The sequence below is a fragment of the Rhincodon typus genome, chromosome 7 (assembly GCF_021869965.1).
Source record: "Rhincodon typus isolate 14 chromosome 7, sRhiTyp1.1, whole genome shotgun sequence".
Taxonomy (NCBI): domain Eukaryota; kingdom Metazoa; phylum Chordata; class Chondrichthyes; order Orectolobiformes; family Rhincodontidae; genus Rhincodon; species Rhincodon typus.
Window position 1 is genome coordinate 37,349,688 of NC_063338.1, and position 19,265 is coordinate 37,368,952.

The following is a 19,265-nucleotide window of genomic DNA, read 5'->3' on the forward strand; positions in this document are numbered from 1 at the left end:
AGCTATTAAGATGTGATTTAGTATGTCACACACTATGCATCACATACTGGTACATTCAACCATTGATCGCAATACAGCAATATCAGGTTCCTTTTTCACCTAATTCCATACACAAAGACTTAAGTGGGAACTGTCAATTTTCTTTAGTTAAAGAATGCTGAGCCACAATGTGCCAAAACGAAAGAATGGCGAGACATGGTGGCTCAGTGGTTAACACTGCTGCCTCACAGTGCCAAGGACTCCAGTTTGATTCCAGCCTTGGGCGACTGGAGTTTGCACATTCTCCCCGTGTCTGCATGGGTTTCCTCTGGGTGCTCCGGTTTCCTCGCGCAGTCCAAAGATGTGCAGGTTAGGTGAATTGGCAGTGCTAAATTGCCCATAGTGTCCAGGGATCTGTAGGGTGGGTGGATTAGCATGGGAAACACAGGGTTACAGGGACAAGTTGGAGGGTGGGTCTGGGTGTGATGGTCTTTGGAGAGTGGGTGTGGACTTGTTGGGCCGAATGGCCTTTTCCCACACTGTAAGGATTCTATGATTGCCGATTTATCACTGTCCAGACAGGAACAGTTAAGCCCACAAGGACTTTAGAGCACACATTGTCACAGGTACTTGAAATCATCAAATTAATTCAGTCAAATCAGTCAATCATAGATGGCCAGTCAATGGAAAAGCAAAACAATAGTATTGAACCTATAAGAGGATTATTTTATCTTAGATGGCAAGTGGATCAAGTTTTCATTTCACAAACACTGGACTTACCAGCATTCCGGCTAACTTTAGTTGTGTCCGTGAAGATAAGCAATCTGCAAAACAAAAGCAGTGGGAAAAATGCCTGTATTTCTCCGAGCAACTTCGTCACAAAGAAAATTTATGCTGATATCAGCAGTAAAAGAGTTGTGAACACAGTCACATGTGCTTGAGCTCCCCCTGAATAATAAAATACTCGTCAAAAATCACAGATAGCTAGTTTTTGCGCAGTTATTGAATTTTGTTAGCAGAGATGGCAAATTCACAAGTCATGATCTTGCAGATACAAAGGATTTACTGTATCAAGTTCAATATTTTACGTCCTGTAATCACGTATCACTGGACTGTTTTCTCGACAATCAGTTGTTCAAACCAGTTGCATTCTTACATCCAACTGTTCTTAATCAGGTGCCTCTTTATTTGTCCATCACCAAAACTGCTAGTTATATAACTGCTCTTCTTCCTGATTCTTCAATTATTCAGCACCAGATTTGGTTTCTCTTATTTGTGAAACTAATTAATTAATTTGAAATTCGCTATCAGCGTGGTGCTGTTTGGTTTACATTTCAAGATTTGATTCAATCTCATCTACTGAGCAGTGCAGCTCACTTAGTTGCCAGAGGTAAATATTTGTGTGACTTGAAGGGAGTCCAGAAAAATGAAAAATTGAAAGTGAGAAAGGAACTGAAGATTTCTAACTTTATTATTCAGGATTAACAGCTATCATATTCTCTCTAACCAGAAACATCAAGCATAACCAAGTTAATTATTACCTCCTGTTTTAGCACAGAAAGTGACCAGCCAGCCAACTCCAGAAGAGAACGCCGTATTGAATGCACTTGCAAAATTGCCTAACAATAAAAAAAATTAATATTCATGCAACATGTAATCTTCCTGCACGGTTACATTATATTGTTAGTTTAGTGACATTTTGTTACTGCAGTAATCCAGTAGTGTAATCTGTTGGGTTCCACATAACACTTACAGTGCCTTTCAAACTTCTTAGTTTCGGTTTTCCTGATTATTTTCTTAACCAACATTATCCTTACTCCTTTCTTGGTGAGATAATGCTCAGTAATGTTCAACACTCTCTAATGTGTTGTCCAAACAGTTATTATTCTCATGAGGGAATTTAGTATCAAGTTGAGACACTACTTGTACTTTGAAAACATAGAGTGGGGCCTCATTCAGAGCTTCGTTGGTCTTATTTCTAGTACAGTAAAACTTTTCAGCTTTAACAAAAACAACATAAATTCCTAAGGCACTGATTGGGAAAACCTCAGATTCAATTCAGTTTCTAGTCTCTGAAGTACTAACCTGAGCAACAGTAGAGTTGCACACAATAGATTTCAACTTCTCTCAATTGTTTAGGAGGAAAACAAATTCTACATGTAAACACTTTTGAGAGCTTAAAAACCTTTAGTGCGCATAATCTTAAAAGCACAGTAGTTACCTGACCATAATTCTGTCACTTGGGTTGTGACATACTTCATAGCAAATTGGATAAGTTCTTCCTTTGATCGATCTCCAACATATTTCACTGCGCCCTAGAAAAACAAAAATATTCTAGTAATTAGACTATTTAAGGACTAAGTCAACATAGGTATGTCCATACAGTTACGGAGCTCCAAATTCAGATAAAACGTAGTCCATAATCAATACCGCAGAATATGTATCAAGTTTTATTTTCCAGAACAATCTACTTCACAAGTGTTTTCTTCCTGGTAGATCGAGGTCAGTAGGTTTCACGATTATATTAAAACTGGACAAGCACAGCTGTTTCACATACATGCCGACAGAATACAATCACTTTTGGAAAAATAAGTCTAGGCTCTTATTTGAAACCTACCCCTCCTGGTTTAAAGATGTAAAGACTTGGGTAACTGGTGATGCCTTTGGAACGACACAACATTCGGTTATCTCCACAGTTGACTGCTCCTATACGGATTACTCCATCCATCTCTTTGGCAAATTCTCTCCACTGGAAAGAAAAAAAATAATGAAGTTTTAAATGCTTATTCTTAGTGTGAAGAACAGACTACCTTCAGGCGATGATTCAAAGTATTAGCTTTAACAGCTGAAAGCCAAGTAGCAATAAACATACCGTAGGAGCTAGATCATGGCAATGCGAGCAACGAGGGAAGTAGAAGTTTACAAACCACAATTCTCCAGAGGTAATAGCAGCATCTATTAACAAAAACAAAACAGCAACAAGTGGATGCATCTGTATGGAAATGATCACAGATTGACTGTGAACCGTGACATCTGTTAAATCTCAAGTACCACAAATTCCTACTAGAAAAGCTGAAGGATGATTAATCATTTTGGCCTGGATAAATTTTTGGATGTCATTCATTCTTGGTAGATTTTTTGTTTGTTGGGATGGGTTGGTGGGTGGGTGGGGAGGTGATGAAAAAGAAGAAAATGCTTTTCATCTTTTCACTTGGTAAAAAGGAAGGTAACTTCTGTATTTGAAAACCCAGCACAAAATAGTGTCAGTAAAAGGAAACTTCTGGTTTGTGAGAATCAGAGTCCACAATGAATAAAATTTCTATTGCAGCTCATAATTCACTAACATTGGAAGAAAAGTCTTGTTCAATTTGTAAAAACAATAGTGTGATTCTTGTTGCTGAGAGAATAAATTCGTAGGCAAGTGATCTTGATCTGTAACATTTAATGGGCATTTAGAACGCAACCTTAGTTGAGGGTTGGGATAGGTTTTTTCAGCATTTACTGAGTGAAGAAAATTAATATGAATGAGTAAAGGAATTTGGGTATAAGATTCAGAAAAATCTTAGGAAACCTGGAAGAGGTCAGACAGCATCTGTGAAGGGAAAAATTACATGAGAATTTGAACATAATAACTGGAGTTCAAATTTTTTGTGCTATGCTCTCCTCATAGGTACTGATTGATTAGCTGCTGTGTTTTTAGCACTTTTCAAATTTTGTTTCAGATCTGTATTTGTAATGTTTTTTGCTTTCACCGTGAAGATAATGCATGGACTTTGCTCTCTTTATTCATTTTGTTCATCTGCAGCAGCAATTTTAAACGCTCATCCAATTTTTAAACAGTTCACATATACTATTGCGTAGGTAAAGAAGTTAATAAAAATGACAGTTCCCGATGTCATAACATAAATGCTGGAATTAAGTTAATTTGAATTGGTATAGTCCCAAATGTTCTACACAATTTTTCATCACTAAACCCAAAAAAACTTACCAAAGTCTCCTTTATCCAATGTTATTATTTCGACATCATCATCATAAATGCCTGACAGTAGGAAAGAGAAATTAGTGTATGATCTAAATATCAAATCAATTCACTATTTATTTCTGCAGTTATATCAAATTGCATGTAATTTAAAAACCATTATATTTCGTTATATTGTGAATATTAAACACTCAGTGCCAACATCCAAGTGAGGGAGATAAAACGTCTGCATAACTTGTTGCAACAGTAAGATAGCCACATGAAGAAAACGTTGTTAAAAATGTAACTTTCAAACATTATATAGTAAAACATTTTTACAAATAGAAAGTTCTATTTCTGTAGCTATACAGGTGATCATAATAATGCACGTATTACAATTAAGATTTCAAATAATTAAAGGCTGTATTGACTAAATGTGCAATAATGCTACAACTGCTGCACCACTGAGAAGCTATTGCATTTGCATCAACACTGCTGGTCAGTATAACTACAGCTTGAACCCATCCTCAAGGTCTAAACTGACACTGCAGTAACGCAAAGTGATATTCTCTGTAAAAGGGGGTTTCAGTCCAGTTAACTGGCTTCAGGCCTGGAGGCTACTTTATACTATAAATGTTTAATATTGCTGAGAAGCAAACTTACTTTTGCCGTTATGATAACGCTCTGGGCAGGTATAGCACAGTAACTCAAATTCCTTTCGTTATATTTAACATAAATAAAGTTAGAAATTCAAAATCAAAAGAAAAGCTTCACATTACAAACAGCTGGATTTAATGAAACATTGTTGTCAATATTAATCCCAGTTAAAAGGCTGAGGAGTGAAGCTCACCCATGAGCCTGATGCCTGCTGTGTGTGTCGGGAATAAAACAGCCAATCAGCCGTCAATTGAGTCGAGGCAGGACTTTTGCCCCTCAGTAGTAGGGGATTCCACTTTACAGAGCTACAGAAGTTGTCAGCTCTCCAGTATCAGCAATGCACCAAAATAGTAATCACTGTTTTTACTGCAGAGAGGCTCACGAGGAAGTACGATGTACTAGAATAATAGGTGAGTAGAGGCACGGGCAAGTTGACAGGCCCCAACAAGAGACATGGGCAGCCTGGTTGGAAAGACATGGGGCTGGGAGAGGAATATAGACAAATGATTACACCTTGGAGTGTCTTCCAACTAGCCCAGAGGTTTAAGGAGGGCCTTCCATGCCTGTCATCACTATGGCTACAAAAGCTGATAGACTTCTATTTTTGGTGAGGTCAGGTGGGTGATCCACTTCATGGCATCCTGTTGCTGGTAAAATTGCACAACAGCAGATCAGGCACACCACCCACTGAATTTAGCACGCTCCCACCTTAAATCCCATTGGCAGGGAAAGGCAAATCATACCTATCAAACTTATAGTATAGGCATGGGTCATCAGACCCAATTGGTCTATACTGGTGGTTACGTTCCGCACAATCGTTCTCTCAGCCAACTTCATCTAATCATATTAGCATATCCTTTCACTCCTTTGCCATGATGTACTTATCTAGCTTCCCTATAAATGCATCTGTTAACTGACTCAAACACTCCATGTGGTAACCATTTGCATATTCTAAGCATTGGCTGGATAAAGAAGGTTCTCTTGAATTCCTTTCAAATCATAAACAAATACCATTATACAAAAACAAAATATTGTGAATTCTGGAAATCTGAGGCAAAAACCAAAATTGTGAGAAAATCTCAGCAGTTTAGAAAGTATTTGTAAAACATGACCAAAGTTAATATTTCAGGTCAATGCCCTTTCATCAGAATTGGAAAAAGTCATGATACAACAAGTTTCCAGCAAGTGAGTGAGTGACGAGAAAAGGGAACTAAAGGAGAGGCTTGTGACTGAGTGGATGGCGGGAGAGATTTAACATTTAAAAGAAATGACAGGCAAGACAAAAGGAGATAGTAGTTGCTTTATTGTGCCCTCATTTTAAATTCCCGAAAATGTAGAAAAATTTTCTCAGAATTACCCTATCAAATCTGTCCAGAATTTTACAGGAAGTAACAGTTGAAGGCTTATGTTTTCATTTTTGTGAAAAAAGAATTTCCACGTGTTCAGTTTCTTCTGACAGCTGGAATCTCCCCTATTTTGGCATAATTCTTGTAAATCACTTTTGCACCTCCCACAATGCCCCTATACGTATGTTTTCACAGCACATAGGGCAGAACTGTGTACAGAATCAGAATGTTGTAATATTCAAGATACATAAGTGCCAGGCAAAAACCATATCCAAAAAGAGAGAATCTAACATTGTCCCTTGACATTCAATGGTAATACATCATTGAATCTCCACTCTCAGCGTCCTGGGGGGTTACTACTGATCAGAAATTGAACTGGACTAGCCACATAAATAATGTGGCTACAAAAGCAGGTCCTAATATAGGAATCCTGTCATGAGTAACTCACCTACTGAGCCCTCAAAGCTTACCCACCATCTACAAGGCACAAGTCAGACGTGTGGTGGAACACTCCCCACTTGCCTTCATGAGCACAGCTCCAACAACACTCAAGAAGCCTGACACTATCCAGACAGAGAAACTGCCCTCTTGATGAGCACCACCTCCACAGCATTCACTCCCTTCAGCACCAACGCCCAACAGCGGCAATGAGTACCATGTAAAAACATACTGCAGAAAATCATCTTCCAAACTCAACAACATCAGCATCGAAAAGGACAAGGGTAGCAGATCCATGGGAGACCATTGCCTGCAAGTTCCCTCCAAGCCACTCACATCCTGACTTGGAAATATATCACGCTCCTTTAGTATCTCTAGGTCCTGAAACTCTAACTGCATTGTGGGTCTACATACAGCAAATGGACTGCAGTAGGGTCAAGGAGGCAATTTACCACCACCATCTCAAGGGCAAACAGGAAAGGGAAGTAAATGCTAGCCCAGTGGCCGCAACATCTCATCAGTGAATAAATAATATTAAAAAAAAGCTACTGTATGCTTACTCAAAGGCATCAGGAACAAGTCGAAGGGTAAACAGTGTGTCAGTTTCTTCTGCAATTTCTGTACTTTTCTTAAAATGTTTCCAAATTTTTTTTGAAAAGTAAAAATAAAAGATCTAAGAGTTTTAGAAATCTGAAGTACTCATTCCAGATTGGCATCGATAAAGTGTGATGGCACAGGGAGAAGCTCTATTACCCAGACCTCAATGATATAGGACCAAAGTTCACAGGTATGTATACGTTCAACAATGATTTAAATCAAATAGTGATACTAGTTAGCAAATAAAGTTTAAACTTACTAGACTTAAGTGGCATGAAATGCATTTAGATAGCATAGATTGTAAAGGCAGAGAAAGTCAAACATCATATACTCTTACCAAAGTCATAACGATAGAAGTTCCAACTTTCATACTGTCCACCCTGGTGATCCTGAAGGCCTTTCTCACCATATTTATCATACTTTTTTCGAAGATCTTCATCTTTCAAAACTTCGTAAGCTCTATTTATTTTCAAAAAGTTGTCATGTGCTTCTGGATTATTCTGTTAAAACAAGAAGGAGTCAAATATTTAAATTGGTCAATCATGTTGGTTAATTTTGAGAAATCTGTTAAGAATTTTGTTGTTCAATATGTTCACTCGGAGAGGTTAAACATTGATATTAATTAAAAGAGGTTCATGCATTGGAATATTTTTATCTTAATCATTCATCACATTTGACAAAATAACCAGATAACTTCCTCTTGTGATAAGCACAAAGTAGAAACAAATCAAAACATTTGACCCCGGCTAGCAAATATGAAGACAGGTAATGAGCGTTCATAATATAACAGTTGGCCTTCCCACATACCATATACACCTCCCACATTACGGTGTGTAGAGAAGAAAGTAGGCAACCCACCCACCATTGAACATATACAGGCCCTTAAGTGATCAATTAATGTGGTCTAATTCTGCATCTGCCACTATTTTCTGTGCAGCAGGGGAAGGCAGAGGCTTGATGCTCAGCCTGCCAGTTTTCACTGTGTCAGCTGCTGTTGTAGTGGTGGGTAAGTGAGGGGTGGTGGTGGTTGTTGTTGTAATCACCCTTTCCTTCTCCTTATTGGAGGCAAACCCACCAAACTGACCTCTGAAAGTTGGCTCCCAATCCCCCTTGTTGGGGATACCCGACTGGGCCAATGCACAAACCCAACTTACTTTTAAGCCCTTGGTCTGTCAGTCTTATTTCTCAGGGACTGCCTGTGATCCCAGAGGTGGCCACTGCTTAATCCTGGCACTGTTGGGACAAAAGAACTGCCAGGCAAATCAGAGACAGTAGGAACTGCAGATGCTGGAGAATCCGAGACAACAAGGTGCAGGGCTGGATGAACACAGCAGGCCAAGCAGCATCATAGGAGCAGAAAGGCTGACGTTTCAGGCCTAGACCCTTCATCAGAAAAGGGGGAGGGGAAGGGGGTTCTGAAATAAATAGGGAGAGAGGGGGAGGTGGATAGAAGATGGATAGAGGAGAGGATAGGTGGAGAGGAAACAAACAGGTCGAAGAGGCGGGGATGGATCCAGTAAAGGTGAGTGTAGGTGGGGAGGTAGGGAGGGGATAGGTCAGTCCAGGGAGGATGGACAGGTCAAGGGGGCGGGATGAGGTTAGTCGGTAGGAGATGGGGGTGCAGCTTGAGGTGGGAGGAGGGGATAGGTGGGAGGAAGAACAGGTTAGGGAGGCGGGGACGAGCTGGACTGGTTTTGGGATGCGGTAGGGGGAGGGGAGATTTTGAAGCTTGTGAAATCCACATTGATATCATTGGGCTGCAGGGTTCCCAAGCGAAATATGAGTTGCTGTTCCTGCAACCTTCGGGTGGCATCGTTGTGGCACTGCAGGAGGTCCAGGATGGACATGTCGTCTGAGGAATGGGAGGGGGAGTTGAAATGGTTCGCGACTGGGAGGTGCAGTTGTTTATTGTGAACCAAGCGTAGGTGTTCTGCAAAGCGGTCCCCAAGCCTCCGCTTGGTTTCCCCGATGTAGAGGAAGCCACACCGGGTACAGCAGATGCAGTATACCACATTGGCAGATGTGCAGATCTGCTTGATGTGGAAAGTCTTCTTGGGGCCTGGGATGGGGGTGAGGGAGGAGGTATGGGGGCAGGTGTAGCATTTCCTGCGGTTGCAGGGAAAAGTGCCGGGTGTGGTGGGGCTGGAGGGGAGTGTGGAGCGGACAAGGGAGTCATGGAGAGAGTGGTCCCTCCGGAAAGCAGATAAGGGTGGGGAGGGAAAGATGTCTTTGGTGGTGGGGTCGGATTGCAGATGGCGGAAGTGTCGGAGGATGATGCGTTGGATCCGGAGGTTGGTGGGATGGTACGTGAGGACGAGGGGGATTCTCTTTTGGTTCTTATTGCTTGGACGGGGTGTGAGGGATGATGTGGGAGACACGGTTGAGGGCGTTCTCGACCACTGAGGGGGTGAAGTTACGGTCCTTGAAAAACGAGGACAACTGAGATGTACGGGAGTGGAATGCCTCATCCTGGGAGCAGATGCGGCGGAGGCGAAGGAATTGGGAATAGGGGATAGCATTTTTGCAGGAAGGTGGGTGGGAGGAGTATTCTAGGTAATCAGATTGGCTGGGGACTGTCAAGGGAGTGCTTTTTCTTAAATTGGAAGTCAAATAATCAAGGTTGCTCCCACTTTAATATGGCTATAGAGCAACCAGCTTTCTGGTAGGCAGACTGAAAAAAAGGCTTTTTTTAAGAGGGGGGGGGGGGGTGGGGGCCGTGGTGCTGCAATGAATATGATATGCCGCAACATTCTGCCCATTAAATTTATGTAATATTAGGATTATTTCTATGTCTTATACATATTTCCAAATATCAATTTTTATAGACTAATGAAAACATAACATTTCATTAACTAACTTAATCATTTTTAAATAAAAGAAGAAATTACCTGTCAAGAGAATTGTTTTAATGGCTGCAGTTACGAGGGTGCACACCTAGCAACAGACATGGATTAGAAAGTCCTAGTTTGCTGCAGCACTCTTGCAGGCTCGGACTATACTGCCTTCTTTTTTAAAAAAGCAAACGATGTGTCATTACGCTTGCTGGTTTTGCAGGAAGTTATAGTTAACAACTCGATAAAAGATTGAAAATTAACTTAATAATGTCAGATCTTCCCTATTTAAAGAATAATTTTTTCCCAGGACTGTGGCATCAGCATTTGCCATTAACTTCACTCCTATATTGATAATTCCATTCTGTCCGCCAATTTCCTTAAATTGAACTTTGTTATACAAAACCTGTACACCCAGTTTGACCAGCATTTTTTTAATTTCACACCATCCATCACAAAGGTTCAATGTCTTCCAAATTACTTTTGTCTCTATTAGCTACAATTCAGCTGCTCATATGTGGTTCCCTGCACAAAATTTCGCTCACCCCATTATTGCCAACCTTATTAAATTACAAAGGCTTGGGTGTTCCCTAGTGTACTGAATTTAATATCATTTTTAAATCCTTCCATGGCTGCACCCTATCTTAAATTTGCAACTTCCTCTAGTCTTATATCCCCTCATGCACCATTCAGCCTTCCTACTGATGCTTTGTGCATACCTCTCCCTTCATCTCACCATTAAATGCTGGAGTTTTCAACCTTCTCAGCCCTCCTCATGTGAATTTCATCATGAACCCTTTCACTGCTCCCTAGATTTTTAAAAGATACTTAAAACCTACCTTTTCAACTATTCTAACTCCCACCTTAAATCCACTTCTTATTTTACCATTTGTAAAGCACCATGAATCACTTCATTCAAAAGTCACAATATAGACAAGTAAAGTTTGCTGTCTGGGCTTTAACGTCCTTTACAGCAAAAGTTTCTTATACCACCGAACATGCTGCTGTAGTCAGAAAAGTCATGCGCAGTAGCCTCAGCACTTCCTGAAGACAGCAAGCAGGCTGAGCTTCAAGAGCTGCTGACAACACCACAGCTGCAATGAGAACTATAGATTAAACAAGATTTGAAAACAACCATTACAAAATTTAATGTGAGTTTCAGCATACATGTTCCAAAGAGATTGGGGCAGCAAACAATTCATGAAACAGTTGTTCGTCCAGTCTAAATCAATGTTCTGTACCATGTGCAAATGTAATTACAATCATTTACCATTTTTGATTCCTTGATATATTCAACAGATAGGAGGAGAAAAGAAAATAGACATTTTGTAGATTTGGCAGGTAGGAAGAGAATATAGAATATAAAGTGTTTTTTCCTTTCAATGCTTCTGCCTTGAGAGTGTATGTTGAATGTATCCTACTGCCTAATTCAGTGCTCCTTTAATGTGTTAACCAAGAAGCAAAGGTAGTGAGCTGACTGGTGAACAATCTCAGTGACTTCAAGAATGCAGGTTGCTCTTTGGCTCCTCCGACAAGGTCGTATTATGGCTCAGCAACTGCTGGCTTGACATCTGATGCTATGTTGGCTGCCTAGGTCTGAACTGATTCTGGCCTACAAAGTGTCTTTGGATTAGACAGATGGATGGTGTGGATGTGTGTCCATTGATAGATAGGTCCCTTAACAGTGTCTATTCTTGATTTCCCCTCCTGCTGAGCATTCCCTCAGTATATTCTGTGAACTATGTGGATGTGGACTGAATGCTGTAAAAAACATGTCTGAATGTCTACAAATTCCATCATGCATGGGAGACAGCAGACTCATTGATCATGGATGCCAAAGTCTCTACAAAAGCACCTATTGTGTGGATTTAGCTGCAGATAATCCTGCGTTAATAAGGCATTAGGTACAAGGCAATTCTGTGAAGTTATAATACACCCCTATACAAATACATTTAATGGATTCCATTAATAGCTGATAAGCTCTGTGCAAAGCATTTCTTGAAGTGCGAGTGCTCAAAGGTGGATGGTACCCTATTCTAAACTCAGCACCTTGTTTGTGCTCTGTTGCTGCTTTTATTCTTACTTATTACCCACTCAAAGACTACACTCATCAGAATAAATATTTGCGTGCTAGTTACTGCAGGTTAGTATGCGTACACGGTGAGACACTCGCCTGCAGCTGGTGGCACCTCATGGTCAACTTTAGGAATACAGTAGCCATAAGTGCCACAATGATATCAACACACTCCTTGCAATGAAATGTGGCTTAGCAGTCAATATAATGCTCTGATTGTTCATGGCTGTATATATTTCAGCATGAAAGATTAGGTGCTGGATTTCCTCCAGGTTGGTAAATACCTTGCTTGCTGTTACCAGGCTGTGTCCAGTACTGAAACTGACCTTTGCAACGGGAACCTGGGATTCCGGTTTGACTCCTTTAACTGGCTTCATTTAGACTTTTATAGTAGGTGATTTGTTATTTGTCTTGGCGGCCCTGCCGGACCTTACAAAATAGAACTGGAGCCACCTCCGTCTGCCTCCAACCCGTGTGCCCACAACCATTTCATTGGGGTGAAATCCAGATTTAAGCAAGGAATTAGATACGGCAATTATGGTAATATGCAAATGCAGAATGAACAATGCATATACCTCTTAAGTTAGGTAATTTTAATAATGCTCATACTGCTTTGTACTGGTCCCACTTTTTCTTAAAAGTTGAATTGGTTTGTGAGCATGCAAATGTTGGTGGAAATTTTTTTTAAAAATGTGCCTCATCATCAGTGAATGGCTTCTCTGGGAAATTACTTAAGAATGAACTTCCAGCGGAAATGGTGGAGGCTAGTACAATTACAACATTTAAAGGGCATCTGGAGGGGTACATGAATTGGAAAGGTTTAAAGGGATAAGGGACAAATTCTGGCAAATGGGGCTAGATTAATTTAGGATATCTGGTCGGCATGGATGAGGTGGATCGAAATTCTACGACTATGACTACTAGCTAGAGAATCACCTGTAAGTGCTTCCTTTCCTGCTCCTGCACTGTTACATTTGAAATCTCCAAGGATCTATTCATATTGGAAAGGCCAATGTTATTACTTTTATTCCCTGCCACATGAAGCTAAATTGGACTATTTGACTTGTGGATGAGTTTCCAATCACATATCCACATTTGGCTGCCTATTTTCACCTCTAAGATCAACCTGCTCCACCCCTTCGTCAGCTGACCTTCTTTTGAAGCCCTCAAATCTGGTCTTCGCCACCTCCCAATGACTGTTTCAATACGGTCATGATCAGCTGCCCATTTCGCAACCCCATAAACTTGAGGTCATCTAAAAATCTGCCTCTGGTATATTAACTCAAAACTAAAAAGATCCTGTTCATACTTCAGCCGTGTATTTGCTGTCTTACACTGACACTTCCGGCATGGTAATGCCTCAACTTTAAAATCCTTATCATTGTATTCAAGTTCCTGCCTTTCTCCTTAAATTTCCTTTAGCTTAAAACCTTTTTGAGATCTCTGAACTTCAACTCACGCATCCTCACTAGTTTAGATCAATAGATCATTGGTAGCCACGTTTTCAGCTGCCTAGGTGCTAAATTCAGATTCTTCGCCACCTCTTTGGCCTCCTTTTAAATCAAGATTAAGACCTTCTGTTGTCACATAATTATATCTCTATGCAGCTAGGTGTTAAAGTTTGCTTGATAATGATCTTGTGTAAAACACTGTGATGTTTTATGTTGTTAGCAGTGTTACATAAATGCAGTACCGAAGAAGAGCCACATTGGACACGAAGCATTAATTTTGTTTCTGTAAGCACAGGTATTTTCAAACTGCTGGAGTATCTTTGTAGTACTTGCTTTTATAGAAGCTGTTGTTGAATATGTGCTTTCTTGCTGATTTGTCAGAAAATCTAATTGTTGTCAAACGACCATCATGGTTAGAATGTTATTTTCTCCCACTGATGGGTTTGGGCAACGTATGCCATCTTTAGGTGTCTTCCGTCATCAGCTTCCTTTGAACATTCCCCCCCTCCCACCATGCACTGAATTAATTAAACGCCCTTAACGTTCTCTGATCTGTGTTGAGGTGCTCTTATGGGCAAGTCTTCACCTGAACCAACACCTATTCCAAAGCTGTAATCTTCTGAAAGGGGTGCTCCTCTAGCCCAGCGACGACAATGGTCTTTTGTCGCACTTCCCCAGCATTATCTCGCTGGTTTCTTAAATGCATCAACCCCTGCTTCAATGAGCTTCACATAATTTTATTCTCCGTGAATGTCCAATGTTGAAACTGCATGCTTTAAGAGTGCACTTCACATCCCCCTCCAACAGCTAGCATATTTCCTGGCAACCTGTGTGAGCAGTGCAGAATATTTATGTATTTCAGATGGAAAACTCCTGCAAAGTTTGCCTTGGATGCTTCTAACATAATAGAGTAGTCACAAACACTACTACGATTACAATGCTCAAAACTGTGCCTTCCAGTCAGCTTACAACTACTTTTTTAATTCCATCACTATAAGCTCAGCTAACTGGGGAATTTACTACAAGGGCTTACAACTTCTGGCGAAGTGCAAGTGCATAGACAGAGGAGAACAGTACCTGTAAGGCTTTCCTATTCATCTAGCTTGACAGATTCACTGTTTGTCTGCATGGTATAAACTATTGAGAAAACCCCCATAAAAGTGTGAAAGCAATTCAGATATATCCACAAACACGGATGTTCCCTCCAGGCACATACAAGTTCCTTTACAAATTCTGAGTTACAAATTGTTTGCTAATTTGCAAGAGTGGGTGGGCAACATCCCTGATACATGGAATATATTAACAGTCTTTGCTCTAAGTTGAATTCTTTCATAAACATGCCACTTTTGTTACCTCTCTCCACCTTCAGAAAAGCTGCAAAGGAATAAGATCATAAGGAATGACCCAGCATTAACACAGATACAGCGCCACATCCTGCCCAAATCAACCGTACAAGTCTCCCTCAGTAATATTTCAGGATCTGGGCTAAAATTGGGAGAGTTGCCCTGCAGATTTGCCAAGGAAAAGCCTGATATGGTTATACTGACTAAATCATACTTTATCGATAATATCCCAGATGGCTCCATCACCATCCCTGGGTGCGTCCAGTCCTGTAGCACATCAAGAGTGACAATACTGTTATTCAGTCAAGGAGTCACCATGTTGAGAATCCTCAACATAGCCTCTGGACCCTATGTAATCTCATGACATGAGGTCAAACATGAGCAAGAAGATCTCCCGATTACTACCTAACATCCTCCCCTCAACTGACGAATCAGTGCTCCTCCATAATCGAACATGAGATGGACAATGAATGGAAGGTGAAGATGAGAGGCTCAGGAGCACCATTAGAGACCAAGGTGGGCAGGTCCTGAAAGGTATATCTGTCAGATCAGGCCTATGCAGTTGGTGAGGGAACACAGGTGAAAAACCTACTTGACCTTGCTCTCACCAATCAAACTGTTCCAAATGCACATGTTTAGAGCAGTATTGTTGTAGGAGTGGCCACCAGACAATATATGCGGAGACAAAGGCCTATCTTCACATGAAAGATGCTGTCTGTCACATTCTATCATTGTAGTAAATAGAATAGAGTCATAACAGAGTGTTACAGATATGAAGATTTTTCAGTCTTATGTTTTAGGGCTGTCTAAGGTAAAAGAGAATGGGGAGAGGTCATGTGACCTGCTTTAAATCCCGTTTGACAACAAGCCTGCGTGACTTAGTTGCTATGGGGTTAGTGAGGCCCATTTTATATATTGTGAAGGTCTAAGATGACAGGGTATCTGTGACGGCCCTGGATTGATTGTTAATCTCTCAAGTCACTGACAAGTATTGGAATGTTAGGTTTTGTAAATGGCCGCATATAAAATCTATTCTTTCGTTCCAAGATAGAATGGAATTGAAGGTCTATTTAATGGCTAATAAGCATTCCTATCTGGATATAGGGTCTGTGGGATTCACATTGCTAGAGATAGGCTTTGACAGTGGGAGAATTCATAGCAACCAACATAGCGTTGAGTTACATTTTGTCTTTTTTTTAATAGAAGACAAAATCCCTAAATCTCTCAGACAGGTCAGTCTATAAGGATCTGGGAAAGGCAGCAGGAAGCATAACCAAACTGAATTGCTCACCACACAGAATGCTAGTGGAGCTTATACTGAGGTCAAAGTTACTGAGTTTGTGAGGATTGAAACAAGGCTGGAGGATTCAACTACATTTGGACTGAATGAAAAATTTCCAGAGTAAATCTCATTGTGCAGGTCAGTTGGGAAATTAGAAGTTTTATGGCTGTCAAAAGGAAAAAGGAAGCCAGCAATTGGAAGCTGAGAATTGCTTTTGGCTGGTTTCTGGAGAATGAAGTGTCTATTTATGGGACTGAGTAAAGCATACATGCAGGGAGACTATTTTTCACGTTTTAAGTTAAATGGTGGATCATTCCTGTTGTCTATGATACAGCTTGTCTACCTAGTGTTTAGGCAATGTTACTTTTAGTCTGTTTATTACAGAAGTCTTTAAAACATTGAAATTTTGTTGCATAAATCTTCTCAGTTGATCACTGGAATTGAAATAATTTTTAAAAAGGCATGTCTCCACGGATCATAAGCAGTAACAGTTCAAAACAGGGCAAAGAAGTACAGTGTGCCATCAGCAACAATAGAATTGAAAGACACAATGTAAATCAATAAACAATGGTTTGTGAAACGGTACTAAAAAAAAGGTTTGGGTGATTTTAATCTTCATATAAACTGCACAAATCAAATTGACAAAGGTAATCTTGAAGATGCGTTCACACGGTATATTTGGATAGTCTCTTAGAACAATATGTTCTGAACTAGATGGGACATAAGCTACTTTAGCCTGGTAATGTGTAACAAGACAGGATTTATTAACAATTTTAGAGTAAAGGATTTGCCACGCACGAATAATTACAGTATGGTAGAATTTCACATTCAACTTAAGGATAGCAAGTTCAAGCCTGAAATAAAGTATCTGAAAGAAAGGTGATTACAATGAATCAAGCATGGTAGACAAGGAAAATAGGGTCAGAGGTAAGGCAGCAGAAAAGCAGCAGCAGATATTTTAAGGAAACATTTCATAATTCACAACAAAGATACATTGCATTGAGAAAGAAGGACTTACAAAACAAAAGGATGCGCATCCTGGAATAAATAAGGAAGGATGGTATCAAATTGAAAGAAATGGCAAACAAAACCATTAATGTTAGTGGTAGTCTGAAGATTGGGAACATTTTAGAAATCAAAACATGACAAATTAGAAAAGTGAAATTAAAATACAGTAAACGAGCAAGAAACATAAAAACAGACATGAAGAATGAGACTGGGTAATTAATAATGGCAAACAAGGAAATGACAGAGGCACTGAACAATATTCTGCATCTGTTGTCACAGAAGAAGCAGCAAAAGGTAGGGTGAATTAAAAACAAATTGCCAAAACAAGAAAAAGTACTAGGGAGATTAATGGGACAAAAGGCTAGCAAGTCCCTTGGACCAGCACATAGGATCTTCAAAAGAAGTGATTGTAGGGATAATGGGTGCACTGATTGTAACTTCCCACACCACATAACACCCACCCTTTCCAGAGAATTATTCAGTACTCCTTCATATGAAACACCAATTGGATGAAGCACTGAATGTGGCAAGATAACAGAATGTACCCTGTGAGGGTCCATCAGCAAGAGAATAGCACAGTAGCACCACTACTGACCAAGCTTCCCGAGTCTTAAAGAAAACACCAGCTGGGCAAGTACTACAATGAGGGAACTAACAAATAAGGCCTATTCAACTTTGTCCATACTAACCTACCTGCAGCAGATGCATCTATTCATGAAAAAGTGTTGAAAGAAGTAAATACTCCACAGTCTTTGTAGAGACAAAGCCTTCGCATTGAGGGAAGTAAGTTCACAAGAGGAGACTGCAATACAAAGGTTAAATGAATGTGCAAAAGACTGGCAGACTTTGCTTTTGGCTAGAAAATCAGTATATTATTTAAAATTGTGAAAGATTGTAGAACTTGGTGATACAGAGGGATCTGTGTCTCCTTTTAAGTTAATTATATAGTCAGCAGCAGGTACAGCAAGTGATTACAAAGGTACATGGAATGTTATCATTTATTGCAAAGACAATTCCGTATTCAAGAATGTGGAATTCTCTTCTCTAGGGAACAGTGGAGAATTAGTCTTTAATTGATTCAAGGTTGAGTTAGAAAGATTTTTTAATAGATAAGGGAGTTGAATTTGAGTGTAAATGGAGGCAGGCAAGAAAATGAAAAACGAGCATAACTAGGTCAGTCATAATCTTACTGAATGGGGGAGCTGGTCAAAGGGCCAAATGGCAACTGCTGCTCCCAGGTGTCATGGTCCTACGTCCCACTGCATTGTGTGGCACTGAAATTTGTTTAGCACAGCGATAAACAGATTTAGCAACTCCAACTGGATACCCATGAGGCACTGTGTGCTATCAGCAGTAAAAGAACCATATTCAGCCGCAAATCTGTTACATCATGGCTCTGCTTTATCCCCCAAATTACCACTACATCAAGCCAAGGGTTCAATCTTGGTTCAAGGAAGAGTGTATACCTGCAACAGCGCCAGGCATACCCAAGAACAAGCCATCAGCCTAGTGAAGCTACAAACACAGAACTACCTGCAACAGGAAACAGCATAAGCAGCTCGCAACAAACAGAACTAAGCAGTCCCACGACTAATAGATCAGATCTCAATTCCACAATCCTACTACAACTAGAGTGAATGGCTGTGGATGATTCAACAAATAGAAAAAGGCAGGTCCACAAATACTCCCATCCTCAGCCAAAGGTAAGCCCAGCACATCAATGCAAAAGACAAGACTTAAGCATTTGTAACCATTTTCAGTCCAAAGTAATGAGTAGATAATCGATCACAGCCTTTTCCTGAAACCCCAGCAACTGGTCTGAAGACTTACAATTAATTCTGCAGTGCGTCTCCTAGCCAAGCTGTTCCAGTACAGCTACAACACTGGCATTTACCGGACAATGTGGAAAATCTCCCAACTATACCTTGTCCATAAAAGTGGACCAAATCCAACCCAGCAATTCATCAGTATACTCTCATTAGCAACATGATGGAAGGGGTTGTTGCCAGCGATATCAAAGTGACAATTACTCAGTAACCTTACTGATGCCCTGTTTCAGTTTCACCAGAGTCACTCAGCTCCTGACCTCATTAGACTTGGAGCAAACATGTACAGAAGAGCTGAACTCCAGGGATGAGGTTAGGTGAAAGCGACTGCCCTTGACGTTAAAGCAGCATTTGGCCTAGCACAAAGAAACATGATTGTGGTTGTTGGAGGTCAATCATCTCAGTCCTGGAGCAATACTGCACAGGGTAGTATATTTGGCCTGAGAGATAGTAGGGACTGCAGATGCATAATAAA

General features: G+C 40.4%; 1 protein-coding gene across 2 annotated transcripts in view; it reads right to left on the minus strand.

Moving 5' to 3' along the window:
• The window catches only part of dnajc10 (DnaJ (Hsp40) homolog, subfamily C, member 10), a 66,341-nt gene that overhangs the window by 35,248 nt on the left and 11,828 nt on the right, over positions 1 to 19,265 (minus strand). For both annotated transcript variants that reach the window (XM_048599011.1, XM_048599010.1), the window contains 7 exons: positions 7,313 to 7,475; positions 3,968 to 4,018; positions 2,852 to 2,934; positions 2,597 to 2,728; positions 2,201 to 2,294; positions 1,521 to 1,598; positions 760 to 803 (listed from right to left, as the gene is read on the minus strand). In XM_048599011.1, coding sequence (XP_048454968.1) covers positions 760 to 803; positions 1,521 to 1,598; positions 2,201 to 2,294; positions 2,597 to 2,728; positions 2,852 to 2,934; positions 3,968 to 4,018; positions 7,313 to 7,475 — 645 coding nt within the window. The remainder of the gene's footprint in view (positions 1 to 759; positions 804 to 1,520; positions 1,599 to 2,200; positions 2,295 to 2,596; positions 2,729 to 2,851; positions 2,935 to 3,967; positions 4,019 to 7,312; positions 7,476 to 19,265) is intronic.